The sequence below is a fragment of the Arvicanthis niloticus genome, chromosome 7 (genome assembly GCF_011762505.2).
Source record: "Arvicanthis niloticus isolate mArvNil1 chromosome 7, mArvNil1.pat.X, whole genome shotgun sequence".
NCBI lineage: Eukaryota > Metazoa > Chordata > Mammalia > Rodentia > Muridae > Arvicanthis > Arvicanthis niloticus.
Window position 1 is genome coordinate 13,586,007 of NC_047664.1, and position 19,513 is coordinate 13,605,519.

The window sequence follows — 19,513 nt, forward strand, 5'->3', positions numbered from 1 at the left end:
CTGCACACACACTGCTGGGTAACAGATGTTTGGACCGGTTTAATCTTGTAAAGCTGAGGGACAACTAACTAGACAGTCACTTCATTGCCCCCCCTCCATCCTCCTGTCTGTTCCCAGGACTTGGACTACTGTTTCATGGAAGTGGAACATGTTTGGTTTTTTTTTATTTAACATCAAAATCCCAGGATATTTTATTACAAAGGTGAATGGACCCTTATTCTTGAGATGGGCTTATTGGTAGGGTTTTTGGTATCAAGCTGGGGCAGCTACAAGCAGGGTTGGATCAAACTGGATGAGGGTATCTTTTATCTCTTTCTTAGAGGCTCATCTACATACTTTTGATAAGCTACCAGGGCTTTAGAAATGGGCTATAGGATGGGCATAAATTTGGGCCACATATCCACGAGGGCGGCAAATTGCTCCTTGTCCAGAAGCAGAAGGGGCTCCAGGAGCATAGACTACAGAGTGGCTTGACCATCTCCAGGGGATGTCAGTTTGCCTTGATGGGCCATTTCCCATTGGCAGTGCAACACCACTATGGCTGTCTTCTTGGCTCAGACCTGCACAGACTGTAGTGGACCCTTGGATAGCATAGGTGCCAGTAGGAGCCTATTTTTCTAGTTTTGACTGGCTTTTTGCACTTAACACAATACCTTTAAGGTTCATCCATGTGGTAGCTTGTGACAGGATTTCATTTTTTAAAGCAGAATAATATTCGAGTGCATGTGTATATCTCATTCTCCATTTTGTTGTGTATGAGTGTTAATGATTGTGGGTGCGCGTGTGGGAATGGGTATGCATGCACATGGCATGACAGAGATCAACTCTAGGTGTTTGTCTTAGTTGAAGAGTCATAACCATAACCAAAAAGCAGGTTGGGGAGGAAAGGGCTTATTCTGCTTACACTCACAGATCACAATCCATCTTTGGAGAGAGAAAGCACAGTATCTCCAGCAGGGCTGGAACCTGTAGGCTGATGCACAGGCCACGGAGGGGTGCTGCTTACTGGCTTGCTTGCTCTGGCTTGCTCAGTGTGCTTTCTTATAGAACCCAGGACCACAGCCCAGGGATGGCACCACCCACAGTGGACTGAGCCCTCCCGCACTGATCACTAATTGAGAAAATACCTTACAGCTGGATTTCATGGAAGCATTTCCTCAACTGAGGTGCCTTTATCTCTGATGTCTCCAGCTGCATCAAATTGACACACAAAACTAGACAGTCCAGGGTTATTCTTCAGGTGCACATACCTTCTGTTTTGAGACAAGGTCTCTCACTGGTCTAGAGCTTGACAAACTAGGCTGGTAGAGGCCTACTGGGCTCAACTCCCCAGTGCTAGGACGACAAATCTGCCCCAGCATTTCGCTTGCTTTTTAATGTAGGCTCGGAGGATGGAACTGAGGTTCCCAGCCTGCAGATTTCCTCTATCTGTTCTCCCATTGATTTATTGGGTTGGTTCCCATTTCTTGACTGCTTTGCTGAGTGTTGCAATAAGCAGGATGTGAAAATGTCACTTTTGAGCCTCTGCATTATTTCCCAGACATGGGATTTCTGTACCATGTGGTGGTTCTGGGTTAGGGTTTTGAAGAACCTCATACTGTCTTCATGTGCTGAGATCATTTACCTGTCTCCACTAGTTTAAACAAGTTCCAGATCCCTGCACATCCTTTACTGGAGCTTTTACAAGATAGTTTAAATAAAGGCATACAGGGAGGCGGGGTGTATATCAGTGCTTTCCTGGCATGCCCAAAGCTGGACCCTCAGTATCACAAACTGGAAGTGACCGCTCATGCCAGTAATCTCATCACGTGGAGTTGAGAACAGGAGGATCAGAACTTCTGTGTCATCCTCAACTACACAATGAGCTTTAGGCTAGCCTTTGCTGCTTGAGACCTTGTCAGTAATAGAAAGGCATCAAATCATGTTTTTCTGAGTAGATGGTATTTTAAGAGACAATAAGTTCCCTCAGGATTGCCTAAGAAGAATGCAGGCAAGGTCAGGTCAGTATAGAAAATTGATCAAAGGGGTCTTTGAATAGTAGGGACTGTTAGGGGCCTGTGTTCTCAGCTCTGCTCAGGACACTGTGGTAGTCTAGGTCTCAGTTCTTTGAGCTAGTTCAAGTTCAGCAGAAAGGGACACAAAGATTGTCAGTCCTCTGCTGCTTTAGTTGGTTGGTTCTCTGCTGGTGATGGATTCTGGAAGGTAGATGGGAGAGAGGATTATGAAGAGCTTTCTAGAATTTCAGGTCCTGGGCCTACCTTGCTGATGGATTTCTGTGAGAAGTGCCTGCCCCTTCCTTTGTCCTCAGCTTCCTATACTTTGCAGACTGTGCTGGGAATGTGAAAGAGACAGCAGGAACCAGAAGGCCTGCTTTCCAACCTTCAGTATGCCAGTAACTTATTTTGTATCTTGGTATCCTTGTGTCTTGCCTCATTTTTATAATCTGTAGATGACATGATGAGCTTAGATTGAGGGCTTTGAAAAGGAGCCTCTGACACCTTAAGAGTTCTATCATCTAAATGTGAAGGGGTGAAGCGTGGACCAGTGTGTTACCCAAGGCAGAACAGGCCGTGCATTTACCTTGTGGGGCTAGCTCTACCACAGAACCATTGATTGCCTTATCCCCTTTAAGGTTTCTCAGAGAGCCACATGGTTCTGGGTAATTGCTTAGCTACTGGAGTAGAAAATAACACGGAGAATGTTCTTTAATGTGTCTTAATAAGAATGTGACTTAAGTGTCCTAAAACAGCTTAAGATACAGTTCCAAGAACATTGTATCCCAGAGACCAGAGCTTTTTCTTTTTCAGATCTTTTGGTTTTAGGGAGCAGTATTGGGCAGGTTAAGGGTCCAGCTCAGGATTACATACCAGTGTCAAAAGCGGAAAATAGAATTCACATTTTACTTTCCTTGGATCTTATAACTGGTGTACTTCCGTTATTTCAACCAAGTAGACAAGACTGGTACACAGGAGGAGATAAGGAATAATCTAAGACTGTGAGAAGTACCAGAAGGAGGCTGTGCTTCTAGTATAGGCTTCCTGAGAAGGAAGAAGCCAGTATCATAGCTGCTGTAATCTGGGAAGCCTTTCTGGAGGAGGGGGCGTGGTAGACAATACATCTACAGATTATAGTTTTGCGCTGTTCTTAAAGGATTATTACATTATAAATGAGAGGAAAAGGAATACCAGGAGCAGACTTGGAAAGCTCAGGGCAGGTAGTGGTTGCTGAGTAGGCTGGAGGAGGGCAGGCTGTGTCTGCTGCTCTCCTGTGTCATCCCAGAATCCTGAGTAGGGAAGGATGCCCTGACCATGTACTTGACTAAGCCGCCTTCTTCCTACTTATTTACTTGAGACCCTGTCCTCTTTCGAACTGGAAATTACCTTGCTTAAAATAGGTAAAAATAAAGAAGAGGATTGTAATATTTTCTAGAAGCAGTCTCAGAGGTACCTGATAGTATTTAAACCTAGAGCCTGGCTCCCACTGCATAGGCAGCTGGTGGGCCTTGGTGCTCCTGAGTGACAGGGCTGTCTGTGAATTATTTAGAGCCTGGACTCAGTGAGTGTCTGCATAGCAAGGTCCTGTGGGAGGAGGCTGTGCTATCTCACTGAGGAATCATCAGAGCTCAGGTGCAGGAAGAAATGACTGCGTCCTAAAGACACTGCACATGCTACCATCCCAGGGCTACCATGTTCCCTGTCCCTGCAACTGGGACTGTTTTCAAAGAGCAAGAGATAGTGCCTCCTACTTCTAGTTAATAAACAGAAATTCTCATGTTAGTATGACACACTGACAGAGACTGGGTTAGAGTCGACATTAAAATCACACAGGAACTACTGTGTAAGGAAAGCAAGCAATCTCTCTCTCTCTCTCTCTCTCTCTCTCTCTCTCTCTCTCTTTCTCTCTCTTTCTCTGCTTAGCTCTTTCCCAGCAGAAAGGACAAATCCGGGTGTAGATCCATTTGAAGTGGTGCTTCCTGTAGCTATCACTCTCTCTGCTGCTGGCCCATCACTGCCTGCTGGTATTTGCATCTCCCACACTCCTACCCTTGGAAGAGTGTGCTTGCCAGCAGAGGGAAAAGTGCTGGTGTAACACAGTGTGGTGGGCAGGGCTGGTGGGATGGGTTAGCTCTCTCTGGCAGTTAGGAGACAAGGCAGTCTCAGGCCTGGCTCAATGATAAGGTCCCTGTCACACTCCCCACCATTCCAGGTGCCTGTTTAATGTGGTGTCTTCATCTTTTCTCTTTACGGTCCCTGGAAAAGATGAAAGTGGGCGTGAATACCTGAGAGCAAGGTCAGAACCTTTACTTTTATGAAGAACAGATTTATATCCTGCCTTTCCTGTTTGCTTTCCTTGAGCTATGCTCCCCAGGAACAGTGTGTTCTCCTGTCCCATGAATCCATGGAGCCCCATAGCTCTGCACACCAGTGTGCATCAGCCTTTCCCCCTCTGTGTGGGAGATCAAAAGCACAACCAAAAAATCAGGGCAACAGCAGGCCTGGCCCCTCTTACACTCAGACACTCTCTATTTCCATAGTACCTGGGGGGAGGGGCCCAGGCCCCAAGCCAACTGGTAACATATTCACCAGCTTAGCAACACCTGTCTGCCAAAGGCAGGGCCTTTTGACTGGGGTGTTCTCTTGCCTGTATAAGGAAGGCTTGCCTGTGCAGATGACCGATGACAGATGACATGGATAAGTTTGGCTAGGGTAGAAGGCTCAGGAACCAGCAGTCCTTACCCAGGACCTTGGCTGATGTCAGATGCTGTGTATTCAGTTCTGAAAAGACCATATGAACGAGATTAACAGACAGACAAACCGAGGAAATGGGATGAATTAGGTTTGTTCTGCTCTGGTATTTCAGGGTCTGCTGTATGACTAGACGATTTTGCTTCTGTATGTGTATGGAGTAGGTGCGAGGAAGATGAGAGCATGAGAGGAGTTATTCCTCCACGCTGTAGAGCTAGCAGTTGCTACCGGTCACGAAGTAGAGATATAGCATCCTGGCCCCCAAGAAACATGGGCCTTTTGTAACTTGCTTCATAATCTGTCTGATGGTGTTACAGTTTTGTAACTCAAAGATTTCGATTAGTGTGTATTGGAGCACTCATATTGCGGTCAGAGGACAACTTCAAGGAGCTGGCTGTCTCTCCCAAATGCGGGTCCCTGATTCTGAATGCAATTCTTCAGGCTTGGAGACAGGCCCTCACTGGTAGCTGCTGAGCCATCTTGCCTGTCCCTAAAGGAAGATTTTTGAGTGTGGGTTTTCTAATGGGGGAGTTAAGCAAAAGTGGGGAATGAACTGCGTGACTACTTAATGGAGTAGGTAGGCCAGGAGAGGGGTAAGGCATTAAGACCTGGGCGAGGCAGAAAGGTAATGTACAGCGGTCCCAGCGTATAGGTGCAGTGGGGGGATTTTAGTAATAATGTTCCTGTTTGTTGAGAAGAAATGCTCCAGGGACTCGCCTGTGATTATCTGTCACAAGGACTTGACAACAATGAGGAATGAAAAGCAGCTGGGAGTAGCGACTCACACCTGGAATCCTAGCACTCGGGAGGCTGAAGCAGGAGGATCACCAAATTCCAGGGCAGCCTGGGCTACAGAGTACAGCCCTGCCTTTCTAAAAGAAGGACGGAAAGAAAGGAAAGGATTGAAAGGCAAATCTGGAAAGAGTAGTGCAAAGAATCTGCTCAGCAGTTGTTTGTGTGAAACCTCCTCCCGTCCCTCCCAGCTCTGGGCTGGCTTTTCCGAATCCTGGGGTGAGATGTGTACAAGTGCCTGTCACATCTTAGCATTTTCAACATCCTCTCCTGGACATCGTCAGTCTTGTTAGTGTTTGGGTTTTCAGGAAATGAGCATCCAAAGCTTACCCCTGTCATGCTTGCTATACTGCAGAAAAAGCATTCACCTCCCCAACCCAAGGCAGCACAGCAGCCCCGAGAACAGAGGCTTAAGCTCACCCCCGTGTACTCCCATTCAAGTATGAAAAGAGGAGCAAAACCAAATAAAACTAAACAAACCCCATTCACACCAGAGCTGCCCTCAAGCAGCAAGTTTTGTGTGAGCTAGTAAAGAATGTGTCTGGATCAGACCTAAAGGACGATACGGAGGTTTGCTGTGGAACTGCATGGGTTTTAGGTTTACCTGATAGAGTCTTCTGGCTTCTCTAAAAAGCTTAAAACCCATTTCTTAGCAGCTAGCTCGACTCTAAGAATACTGGAGAAACAAAGATCTGGAGAATATACTGGACTTGGTGAGCTTGGGGCTGGACCAGTTGGTTCTGCTTCTCATCACCTGTGCAGCCATGAGTAAGGAAAGCACATGCCTTGTATGCAAACTGGAGACAACATAGGACAACATCACGGGGTTAGTCACTTGAGAAAATTTATGTGAAACTTTTTTTCAGTTTTTGAGACAAGGTCTCACAAGGTCACCTTGGCTGATTTGGAACTCTGTGTAGACCAGGATGGCCTCAGCCTCTCAGAGATCCACCTGCCTCTGTTTCCTTAGCGCTGTATTAAAGGCAAGCATCACACCCCAGCCAGTAAGAACTTACTGTAATCTACGTGTATGATGGTGACTTTATGACCATCTTAGCTACTTTTCTTACTGCTATGAAGATACCATGACCAAGGAAACATAGAGAAGGAAGAGTGTGTTGGAGCTTACAGTTCTAGAGGGTGAATCCATAACCATCACGGGAGGGAGGGAGCATGGGGGCAGGGAAGGAGCATGGCGGCAGGCAGGCAGGGCACTGGAACAGTCGCTGGGAGCTCACATCTGATCCGTAAGTACAAGGCATCGAGCTAAATGTAACTAGAATGGCTTGGGCTTTTGAAGCCCACCTCCAGTGTCACACCGCTTCCAAAGCCATACCTCATAATCCTTCCCAAACAGTTCTGCCAGCCGAGGACCAAGCATTCACATCTGTGAACCTATAGAGCTATTGTCATTTAAACCTCCACAGTGACCATTCACATATCATGGTATGCGGAGACTAGTAATTTAGAGTAAAGTTATAACAACTGAAACCCAAGCTTGGGGCACTCATGTCACAGATGAATACTTTTAGGATATATGGAAAATTTTACGACTGCAGATTTTGGCTGGTCTGGTTTATGGACAGGAAAGTTAGAGGCCACACTATTATGAAGTTTCTTGATGGCACTTGAATGTTAGGATGAGCCTGTGCACCAGATGCTCTGCCCTGCTACCATGCCCTGTTGCTTCTAATTGCTTCTGTCTACAGATCCCTACAGAAACCTGGCTGTACCTTTTATCACAGGTGCAGCCTGTATGGGCTTCGGTTGTTTTGTTCCTGTAGCTTCCTTGCCAGCCATGTCTGTCTGTATTTCACCCTGGAATCTGGCTGCAGTGAGAAGACAGGCACAACCATTTATCAGAGTTGGTCCCCTACCTGGGTGAGCAATGACAGCTTTTAGATGAGAAAAAAAATGCGATAAATTAAAATTGCACAATCTGTTACTACAGAAAGCTGGTTAAGCATGCTGAAAACTCTCTTCTTTAACACTCTCATGGATATGCACATTTTCCTGCAATTGGTTAGGGTCTTGGAGAGTCTAATTCTGAGGTAACTATAAATAAGACTCTGGGTAAGACTCTGGAGCCTCCCCCCCCCCCATTTATTTTATTTATTCACTATTGCTCTCTTCAGACACACAGAAGAAGGCATCAGACCCCACTGCAGATGGTTGTAAGCCACATGTGGTTGCTGGGAATTGAACTCAGGACCTATGGAAGAGCAGTCAGTGCTCTTAACTGCTGAGCCATCTCTCCAGCCCTCTGGAGCCTTTTGTTTTATTCAGGTACGACTAAACTCTCTTAAATTTGCTTCTTCTTGGCCGAGCAGTGGTGACGCACGCCTTTAACCCCAGCACTTGGGAAGTAGAGGCAGGCGGATTTCTGAGTTCGAGGCCAGCCTGGTCTACAGAGTTAGTTCCAAGACAGCCAGGGCTACACAGAGAAACCCTGTCTCAGAAAAACAAAAAAATGCTTCTTCTTCAGAACACGTCTTCAGAATCCGTCTCCTGACCAAGGGTGTGCCTCTTCTTGGCTAAGGCTGATGGCTCAACCTTGAGCTATTCACTCACCTTTCCCTTCCTACCTGTACCAACTCAGGAGCACAGACATCAGGCTTGACTGGGCCCTTTCTCAGAATCTCTTTTCCTGGCTCCAGACCGTGAAGTGTCTCTATCACCTCTTCTGTTTCTTTGAGTAACCTGGCTTTTGCTGGTTTGGACCCATTGGTCTAATCCACCCGCCCCTGGCATACTGTCTCCCATAAATCCTTTCTGTAGCATTTGATGCTGTCTGTCTTCATGCCTCCTGTGTGTCTCCTTTCTTTATTGTATTTTCATTCCCTGGTGATTTCTCTCTTCAGTTATGGCTGTCTTGGGGGTAAGTTCTAGTACCTCTGAGCTATACTTACAGTCACTCACTGTTTTCTTTCCCAAGGCCACACCTTCCCCAGATCCCGGCTTAGCTTCTTGCCTCATTCCTTTCTTCCTGGATGTAGCACCAGTAACTCCACTCTTGCCCTTGTGCTCCACAGTCAGTCTTGGGCTTTGACTTCTACTTCTTCATTCCTGACCGCTCTGGACATGTCACCTGGTATTGCAGGTGACGCAGAGTTGGCCTGTCAGAAGAGGATGCTCATCATTCCTTCTTCATACCCCCCAGCCAGCTCTAATGCCAGTCATTTTTAGTGTCCTTTGAATGTCTCGCGTTTGATTAGTAACCGAGGTTCTGCAGGTGAGCTCTTACATCAGTCCATTCCTTTCTAATCCTCTTGCCACACCCTAACAGGCCCTTTGACCTAGACCTTTGTAATAAGTGTCTTATTGCATTCAGTCTCTCCTATCTACCAGGTGGGTCACTGCTGGAGCCCAGTGCAGACCATGTTCTCCTCTGGCTCAAAACTTTCCAAGCCCATGCTCAATTCTAGCTTGTTTCCATGCTTCTCTCCCAAACCGACAGTTCCTCTGTGCTGCAGCTAGCCAGTCACATTGCCTGTCCTGTTCCTTTGGCAGTTACATGAGGAAGCTTTACCTTCTCTCCAACATACTGGTTGTGTGTTTTAGGAACCAGTCCCGATGCCAGCGTTTCCTAGGGTTCTTCCCTCTGAGGTGTGTGCAGTAAATGCAGTCCAAACTGGCTGTACTCTGCTTTTTCCCCGCGGCTACCGAGTTAGGTCAGTTGGGCCTTCAGAGTTTTCTCCTGTGTTTACTTGGCCCTATACCACCAAATGGATGTTCCTGTGGGTTGCTAAATCCTTCTTCCGCCTCAATGCATTCACTCTGTGGTTTTTCAGTCTATGCTTTTAAGGTTTGAGTGTGGCTACACTAGTCCTCATCTTTTTATTACACTGTATGGAATCTGGCTAATTAGAAAGCTTGTTTAATATATATCCCCATACTAACAAGAGCCGAAAAGGATGATAACTGAGTGGCTTAAAAATTAAACAAAACAAAACAAAAACATTGTTGGATGGCAGATCACTTTGCAATCTTGTATTCTGTGCTATAGCTGGACACTCAGAGACTCACCACATCATAGGCATATAACAGTGAAGTGGGGTCTGTTAAAAAGACCCCCCCCCCTTGAAATAATTTCCCATTATACTTGGTAGTCTTGTTGTGATAGGAGACAGAATGTAAGGAGTGGTGAGCTTGGAACAGTATGGGTACTTTCACATCCAACTTTAGTGGTTTTGTAGTGATAGGTATTAGTTCTCAGTATTAACAGCTGAGGTTGAGAGTCCAGGGTTTCTTATTAAGACCAAGTAATGAGGAAACTTGCTTGACTGTCTCCAAAGTTAGGTTTTGAGAATCCTAGACTCTTCTAAGACCCTGCATTTCACAGTCTTGCTAGTTCAGTTACTATTGGCAGAGATAGGAGGGCTTTAGAATATGTTCTGCATCTTGGATGTAAAAGTGTCTTTTGGTTGGGCCTGCCTTGGGAGCCAAAAATTGACACTGTAGACATTAGAAATGCAGCTGTGTGGCTAACAGGAGCTGAGTTTGTTGAGGGATGAACAGCTAACAGGCTTTGTTGTTATCTCTGGCCCTGGCCCGGCCCCTTCCTCGGTCCATACTGGACTCCTTAAGGAAGGAGATTTTGATTTTTGACCTGCAGTGAGGAGCTGGTGATCTGGAGCTTGTTATGTACAGACCATGTTAGCCATACGGATTCGTCTTCCTGTCTCCACAGACCTGAGCTCTACCATACTGAAATTACCTTCTGTAGTGATGGCTGCGGGGTTCCAAGCTGGAAGTGCCAAGTTTATTACGGAGCTGCCGTTGTAGTGAGGGGGAAAAAGGAGGAAGAGGGTAAGATCAGAGTCAGTTATTTCCCACGGGTATATGTTGGTCACGTTACTTTCTACATAGGATTTCTTTTGGTAGAAGTAGGTGAGAGAAGCAACTAGAGAGAACCAAAACTTGAGAGGCGTCAGTAAACAAATCAAAGTTTCGGAGGTGATTGCTGTTCTCTTCCACAGGAATGAAAAGTTCTCAGGACATCCTGTGGTAGTGTTTACCTGTGTACCTTCCTCCCACAATGCCTTGCACCACGGTACTCTGATAAATCTTCCTTTCACGGAGTTACTAACAGGGTGCATCATCACCTCAGAAATGCAGTAATGGCAGAATGTCTGCTGAGAAGGTTCTCCAGAGGGCCTCCTTCTCATTTCTGGGGGCTGTGCCCTGCAGGGTGCCTAGACTGACTTTTGTTTGACTTACGGTGGCGCCGGCTTGGGCCGTGCTTGCAGTCGGCGCCCGCGCAGTGGCTGCCTGCGCCCAGGTGCACGGCGGCTTCATCTGCGGGGCTCTGGCCCGCCCCTGGGCCCTGTACCCCTTTTTCGGGTGATAGTAATCGGAGAGTTTTCTGTTAGGCGGGCCGCTCAACTGTACGTTGTAATCCCAGCAGCTTTGTGAGGCCTGACCGCGCGGGTCGGGGTCTGCAAGGTTGGCCTGCGTGCGCCCTTCCGCGTGGTTCGGCCTGTGTTTCCTTCACAATGCTGTTATGCTAATCAGGTGACATCACCGCGCTGCTCACCGCAGCTCCCGATTAAATTACAAACCGGCAGCGGGCGGGCGGGCAGGCGGGCGGGAGGTGTGCGCTGCTCTGTGAGCAGGAGCGCAGCGTGCTTAGGGTTGGCCATATTTAAAATATTTTCCAGTAGGATCCTGCCTCCTTCCTCCTTTCCCTCCTCCCTCTCGGGTAATTTATTTCTAGCTTCCAGGCAAGGGCCACACAAGGAAGGAAATCCACAGGGGATTAGATGCCGGGGTGGTAACTCCACCAGGCTAAGGTGGACTCTGCAGCCAACTTCCTATCAGATCACCCTGCACCTATTTCCGAGCGACCGGAATGCGACTGGCTTGAGGTCCAGCCCTTTCGCCTGGGCGGGAGCCGAGCCGCGGAAGCTGCTTGGAGTTGGATGGGGGTAGGAGGGGGCTGGAGCAGGATTCCTACGGTGTAGCCTCGCCGGCCTGGGCCTTAGGTCGGGCATAATGGAATTGCAGAGGACATCCAGCATTTCAGGGCCGCTGTCGCCGGCCTACACCGGGCAGGTGCCTTACAACTACAACCAACTGGAAGGGAGATTCAAACAGCTCCAAGGTAAGTCCGCTGCCGAGGGCCAGGCCTGCTTGCGGGTGTTCCGACTGGATCCTGGTGCTTTTTGAAGCTTTATTTCTGCCATACGGTACACGACCCTAGTGAAGACAGCAGCCACACGGCCCCAGGTTGACAGTGAGCGCCTAATTGAGGCATTGAAGGAGGCAGTTGCCCACACTACTCTAGGCTCTAGATTAGCCACCATTTGGAATCTCTCCAGTACCTTTTGGTTCTAGGCTCTAGTTGTCAGGTATCCTACTTCCTGTTATATACACACACAGAAACACACCATTCGGGATCTTAGGAGATTAATATTAATAGATCCATCAATATGCTTCTAGTTTCAGCCCGCCTCTTTAACTCCCAGCCCCCAGCCTCTTACCTCTGGGAGCACTTAAAGGTGTAAAGTACACTGCTCCAGACCCAGTCCAGCAGAACAATAGCAAAGGGGAGAAGGAAGTGGTCTTTTTGTTCCTAAGTCTCTGGTAAATTAGTGTTAGTTCCTAAGCCTAATTTTAACTCTTGTTGTATTACAGCTTTCCCATTAATTTGATGGGCTATGTAATTTATAATAAAAGCTACTTATTGTCAATCCAGGGCTGTGGGTGGGATTAGTTGGATCAATTATCGGCATTTTCTGGAGTGTATGCCAGGCTCAAAGATTGAATGCATCCAGTGTTTTGCTGTACATGTTTTTTCTGGAGAGCAGGTTCCTGGAGTAGTGTGCTGTTTCTGCTTGTAGCCGTGGGCTGTCTCTCACCAGTCAGCAGGCCTTGGTTAGCGACTCAGCCTGTACGTGAGTAAAAAATAAAGGTCTGTAGCTGAAAATAGAGCTTGCACTTCGAAGCCTATAAAATCTGGTAATAGGTAGGAGTCGCTCTAGTATTGTAAAGAATACCCAAAGACCTGTATGTCTTTATTTTAACTCCGACCTAAATGAGGATGTTTGGAAGAAGCAGCTTGGTCCTAGTATGCTTTCATTGGAAGGTGATGCCTTTCATTCATTGATTTACTTGTCTTGTGAAGTATTTTGACAGCATTGACTTGTTTTGGAAAATGAGGCAGAACAGGATGTGATTTTAAAGCATTTGCTAGACGTTGCTGCATTCTTTCAGCAGCTGGCTAAGAGGCAGGTCATTAGCACTAGGAGATCAACTGAGTCTTCAGTTGCATCTGAGTCATTGAAGGTGGAATTTGCTTTCTTGAACATTTAGGTGACTGAGCCTGCAAGTAGTGAAGTAGAAAACATATCATGGTCTATGTCTTTGAGGAGCCCCGCACTTCTAGAATCAGAACTCAGAATGTCCCCTTTCCCCTTGGCCTGGGCTCTCTAAGGAGAAGCACTGGTAGGGATTCAGTCAGAAAACGCATCAACCATCAAACAATAGAAAGTATAAAAAGGATGTGTGTGTGGCATGTGCTGTCAGACCCACCCATAACAAAAGGCTGTTACTCTAGAAGGGCTAAATGTGGTTGTAAACTGTTCACTGTGAAGGGTGGAGCTTACACACAGGAAATGTCTTAACTGTCCTCTCTAGACAAGGAAATGTTTTTTAAAAAAAAATCACACGAATGCCCTCAGTATTTTAGTCCGTGTGCTTTTTCCTCAAGAAAATCTCATTAAAAAGTGGTGGAGATTAAGTTGGGTAGTAAATATACCAAATTTCTAGAAGTAAATTTTGTCCCTTGCTTTAGCTCCAGATATTAAATATTGTGGTTTTGAGTTGCATAAGTTTACTGTTGGTATTTCTATAGCAGAAAACCACCTGTGCCGAGGAAGTGAGAAAGGGTGAGTTAACTTTCAGATGGGGTGGAGCATATTAGGGTCGCTAACTTCCGGTAGTATCCTAGTGAGAAGGAAAATGGATTGAGGTTTAAACAGTATGAGAGTTTTAATACAAACCTTTCTCAGCTCCTGGCCCTGGTATAGTGTTCTGATGATACTTGTAGTTCCTGTAAATGGTATTTTTGATAACATAAGTTCTATGTGCCGATCTAATTTTATGCATGCTGGGGAGTCTGCCTTTTTACTCCTGGGCATAATCTTTCTTAGTTTTTGTCACCAGTATATGGGATGTTTTGTTGATTTTTTTTTTTAATGCCCCCTATATGAATTTATATATTTGGTATATATGTCTGGGAAGGGCTTTCACTTCATGGAAGTATGTTACTAAGTTTTTTGCTGGATGCAGTAGATTGGGGTTTGCTTTTCTAGCAGCTGAGCAAAGTTTGATATTAAGAGGAACCTGGTCTGTTTAGATAACATACTGTGTGGAGATTTATGGGCCAGTGAGTAAGTGGGGGTGGAAATCTTATTGGTTTAAGGAACCAAGAGATACTGGTTTTTGGTTTGTTTGTTTTAATCAATCTTAGGTTCATGGCATAAGAGAGGTCAGATTCTTCAATCTCTGAACTCTGACCCTAACCACCAGTACATAGCTTTCATTTTTCCACCTGTCAAATTAAATTATTACTTTCTTCAAGTCAACCACTGTCTCATAAAGCTGGATTCATTCTGTTGTTGCTTTTTTTTTTTCTTTTAAGATAAGGGAAGAAAGTTGAAACAACTGTATTCAGCTTCCTGCTTAGAAAACTGTAATTACAGAAGTTCAGGATACCTTCCCTGTGGCTTTACATCTGCTTGCTTAGTCCTTGTGGGAGAATCCTCTGCCTCGTTAGTCTCCCACTGTGTTCCCTTGTGCTTACTGTATATGAAAAATTATACACTCTTGAGCTTGGCATTCAGGAGTTGTACAAATGGCCCTATACTGTGACCTTCCTGTTCCAGCTTCTTCACTGCAGTCAAACCTGTAGACAGGTGGTCCCTCATCTCTAGCCTGGCTTCTTCCACTTCCCTTCCTTTCAGCCCAAAGCACTGATTGGCTGTAGCAGTGAGATAGCAAAGACAGAATCCAGAGGGAAAGCACAAAATAAGTTGGTTTTTTTTTTTTTTTTTTTTTGTTTGTTTGTTTGTTTTTTAATCTTCTTTGCACCTTACTCTGTGGTTAGCACCTTACTGGAGAAGCACTTTCTGCAGCTTCTGGCTGAATGAATTTGCCCTAGAATAGTGAATTTTGGGCCACAGGAGCTCATTTTCATGCTCATCACATGCCGAGTGTGTGTGTGTGTGTGTGTGTGTGTGTGTGCGCGCGCGCGCATGGGTTTTCCCTTGGAGGAGAGAAGAAAGCATCATCTCCCCTAAAGGTTACAGATTGTTGTCTCCCACCCAGTGTGGTAGTTGGGAACTGTACTCCAGTCCTCTGAAAGAGTAGCAAGCACTGTAGCCATTAGGCTGTCTTTCCAGCTTCTTAACTATAAAGATTAATTTATTCACTTGTTATATATGTATGTGATGTGTGTGGTGGTTAGAGGACAGCTCTTTGGTGTTGGATACCTCCTTCAAACTTTCTGTGGGTCCTGAGCATTGAGCTAAGTTCACCGGTCTTTCTCAGTAAGATCCCTTACCTATTGAGCTACTTAACCAGCCCTTAATTCCCTCTCTCCCTTTTCTACTAGTAAACCACCACCATTTTTGAGACAGGGACTCATAGAATCCAAGTTCGTCTCAAACTCACTACGTAATTGAGTCTGGCCTTCAATTCCTCGTTCTTTTCAAAATGCTGTGGTTATAGGTGCCACCACCATGCTTAGCTATTTTAATTTCTTAGCTCTTGGAGAAAGAATAGTGCAGATTTTATATCCACGAATCATAAAGAACATTTATTTTTTATCTTTTCAAGACAAGGTTTCTCTGCATAGATCAGCCTCAAACTCACAGAGATCTTCCTGCCTCTGCCTCCTGAGTACTGGGGTTAAGGGTGAGGGCCACTGCTACTCTGGCACAAAAAAACATTTATTTGTAAGTTTTTTTAGTAAACTTTTGTTTTGTTGTGTGACTTAAAATATTTGCTTTACCTCATTTCTTTCACCTTAAAGAAAGAAAATGTGTAAGTCTACATCTTGCCGGGAAGACAGTCTACACTGAAGGTGTAAAGACAGATGTTAGTATTTCCCATTATAATGTGAGCAGACTTGATGACATAATTTTTAGTTTATTTTGTGTATGGATGTTTTACCTGCATGTGTGTATGCACAGCATACTGAGCCTTGTGTCCTCAGACTTCAGAAGAGGGTGTCAGATCCCCCGGGACTGTGTACTTGGAGATAGTTGTGAGCCATGTGGATTCAGGTAGGAACTGAACCTGGGCCCTCTACAAGAGCAGCAAGTTCTCTTGACCTCTGACCCAACTTTCTAGACCAACATTTTTATCTTCTGTGTATTTTTCCTGCATGTGTGTAAGTGCATGCGGCCCATGTGTATGGAGTGCCTGTGGAAGCCAGAGAGACAGTGTTAGAGCCCCTGGAACAAAAAGTTAGTTATTACGAGCCATGTGGGTGCTGGGACCCACACCCATATCCTTTACTAAAGCTACAAGGTGTCTCCAGCAGCAAGTGGCTTCCTCCTCCTCTTCTTCCTCCATTTTTGGTAGGAGTAGGATATATATGAGAACATTTGAGGGATTTTATGAAATGTGCTATATTGTTTTGTTTTTGTTATGTTCCTCTGACAACTGTGTGGGGCAAATCATCAAATCAAATAAAACCTTTCACCAGTTTCATCTCACGATTAAATCCTAATAACTTTGTGACCCAACCCTGTTTTTAAATGATGTTCTAATTATAATTATTTTCATAGCACTTAACCTTAATGTATATCATCTAGCTTAATAGATCTTTCTTAAAAGTACTCAGCATGAGAGCTGGTATTTAGTAAATTCCAAATAAATGTGCATTTCCTTAGTACCAGTAATCCTGTGAGGTAGATAGTCACTTGTTTCTTATAAAGACAGATGTAATTATCTTTAGATCAGTCATACTGACTGATCTAAATTTAGGCTTTTCAAAATCCAAACTTGACAACCTTCCTGTAGTTCTTACCGTCAGTGTATGGGCAAAGTGTGGGCAATTAGTATCTGCAGAGAGCTGCCCAGATTTCAGTTTAGGCGGCCAAAGGAGCCCAGACCTCTTCAGTCCTGCAATACAGTGTTTACGAAGACTGCTGACAGGACTCCTGCAGGTCAGTTATGTAGACAAGCAGGGCAGTAGGTATCTTCAGAGGAAAAGTTCAGCAAGGAGAGGAGGCTTCTGCTTCACGGAAAGCCGAGGGAGGGTTGGACTGCTGCCTCTGACACATCTTATGCCTGGGAAGGTCCACAGGTTGCAGTGGCTTTCTGAAGAGCCCTGCCTCCTTCTGAAAGTCAGGCTCTCGGGAGGAAACTGTTCTGCAGAACTTTAGGGGTTTTTCATCATCCTCAGCCTCTACTTGGTTTCTTTGATGGAGAATTGCTTCATGAGCCAGGAATTAGAAGTTTAGTTCAAATATGTCTTTCTCAGGGAAAGTCAAAACCGCCATTTGGTTTCCCTCCCCTAAAATTTGGACTGATAGCAAGCATTCTGCTGTGGTTTTCACACATTACTCTTTGTTGTAGCTTTAGTATTTACTTGTTTGTTTTTCTTTTATTTCCTCCATCTAGGAGCCTAAAGATCAGGCTAGGCCTCCTTATACCTGCCCATCTCACACAGAGAAACCACTGAATATTTGTTAAGAACATGGGCTATGTTATTTGAAGAGGTTTTCAAATTGAAACTATCAAAATGAGGTCTCTAAATCAATAGTACCAACACATCTTGGGAACGTGCGAGAAACAGAAACTCCCTTCTTCTTAAGCTATGTGAATCTGGAAGTCTGTGGTGTATCCCAACAATAAGTATGTTTAACTAGCCTGCCAGGTGGTCTCTGTCCATTCCTCAAGTTGCTTCCATGTAGGGACAGGCATAAGAATCTGATTTCTTACTGAGAAGTGAAAACTTGGAAGAATATGTGTTTAGAATAAAGTTGTATAATAAGGAAAAAAGACATTTAGCTACCCAGGAGTTGGCTCTATCCTGCTATAATTGGAGAACCACATAACAGTTGTGAGCCTGTGCCATATGGAGTCAGTTACCCCATCCTTCCATTGCGTTAGGGGAAAACTAGGATGTGTAAGCCCTGAGAATGGTTCCGCTCTGCACTTTACCCCCATATGCCTAATACATAACCTATTAGGTTACCCTCAAGAACAAAAATGTGTGCCGCCTGGAAATGTGGAGGGTGGAGCCTGACCACACCCTGCACCAATCTGTCTGAAAATCTGGCCTTCGCTCCCTCTCAAAGTAACTTCCAGGGTTTACTCTACCAGGGTGGTGTTGAACAGCAAATGCCACACTCTTTCAAGTTCCCTCTAAAGAAAGCTTAAATGTACACACAGACTGTAGGAATCCCGTGTTGTTCTGACCTCAGAGGTTGTTTAGATTTTAGCTGTCTGTGGTGGAAACTGCTGTGGCTAACAACAGCTCTAAATACAGTTAAGGGAGGGAAGCTTCCCAGCCTTCAGTCTGCTATACTGGAATTCTTCCTCTTCTTCTTCTTCTTCTGCTGCTGCTGCTGCTGCTGGTCTGCTTCTTATTATTATTGTTATTATTATTATTATTATCAACCTAGACCGAGTTAAAAAGTCCGCAGTTTTCAGATTCTGATGCTTTTCTCTCACCTCCCTGACAACTTAATAATTAAGGTCCATCTATGAAAAAATAAAAATTAAAAAATGGTGAAAACCACAGATAAGGGCATGTTTCTAACGCGGCATGATTAGTTTAATTAAAGATTTGACAGTATTAAGCCATTTAATGAGTACACAGAACTTGCTGCTTGAAAGCTTTGTAGTTTGGTCAGTATGGCATACTTAAATAAAAGCAAGAAGTAAAAGTGAAGTAAAACCGACTTTAAAACAAAACACTCATTTCTTGTTATTAGCACAGATTCATTGCGCTTTTCTCTGAGCTTTGATCTTCTGGTTGGAAAATGTGTTGATCAGCATAGCCTGAGCTGACCAACAAATGAAAGCAAGTGAGAGATAAACTCGCTGCCAGGAGGCAGCTTCCTGCATGGCTAAATCCTAGAGTGCAGAGTGAGAAAAGGGACAGACAGAGACAGGTGCAGGCGAGGGGTGCTGAGCCAGGGTTAAATTTAAAGGGAGTTATTGGCTCCTGAACAAGATCCTTGTTTTGAAAAGTGTGGATCAGAAGAGGATGCAGGAGGCTGGTACTCAGTGCGTTTGCTCAGATGCCAGACTTACTCCAAGGCACCAGGAACCTTGGAGAACCTTGTTATTGGATGTGGTCTGTAGGTGATTTCAGGTTTCCTAGAGATGCCACTATTCAGGTTTGCCCCATACCTGCTGGGTCAGAACCCCATTTTAACAAGGTCTGCAACAGGGTTTAAAATAATTTCAACCTTAGGAAACAGTATTGGAAACAGTCCTTCCCCTCCCCCTCCAGACAACAGAGGAAAAGACGGTTCTGAAAAGGTTATGACCTCTGAGGTTTGAAGTTTGTGCTTTTACATATAGTTCATGTTACGCATATATTTTTTGATTTGTTTGTTTGTTTATCAATTACTTATTAAAAGTAATCTGACCAAATGTATAATAAAGTTTAATATTTTTAGGAGATTAAAGGACTTTTGAATCTGTGTGTGTGTGTGTGTGTGTGTCTCACTATGTAGTGGTGGCTGGCTTGGTAGAACTCACTTTGTAGGCCAGACTGGCCTCAAACTCACAGAAATCTGCTCACCTCTGCTTGCTTAGTGTTGGGATTAAAGACAAGCTTGTTCACACCTGGCCAAATTAGAGGATTAAAAAAAAAAAAATGATTGGCTAGTTCTTAGCTTTGTAAGTCTTAGCATCATTTGACTGGGATTTTTTTTTAAAACTTTTAAATTCTGCAGTTAAAGAAATTGGTGAGATTTTTTCCCCCCCATTTCACTTACCCACTTAGT

General features: G+C 44.9%; 1 protein-coding gene and 1 long non-coding RNA gene across 3 annotated transcripts in view; one reads left to right on the top strand and one right to left on the bottom strand.

Moving 5' to 3' along the window:
- Window positions 1-19,513, top strand: part of Sptbn1 (spectrin beta, non-erythrocytic 1) — a 159,646-nt gene that overhangs the window by 57,363 nt on the left and 82,770 nt on the right. Inside the window, exon 1 of one of the 2 annotated variants that reach the window (XM_034508259.2) lies at window positions 11,112-11,640. The exons of the other annotated variant lie outside the window; for it this stretch is intronic. Within the exon in view, the coding sequence (XP_034364150.1) occupies window positions 11,532-11,640 (109 nt within the window). The 5' untranslated portion in view covers window positions 11,112-11,531. Of the gene's footprint in view, window positions 1-11,111; window positions 11,641-19,513 lie in introns of those variants that run through there. 2 annotated transcript variants of the gene reach the window in all.
- On the bottom strand, window positions 4,587-10,931 carry LOC143443024 (uncharacterized). The gene is made up of 3 exons (XR_013111696.1): window positions 10,758-10,931; window positions 7,271-10,310; window positions 4,587-4,775 (listed from the first exon to the last, which is right to left on the bottom strand). It is a non-coding gene; the product is annotated as an uncharacterized LOC143443024 (long non-coding RNA).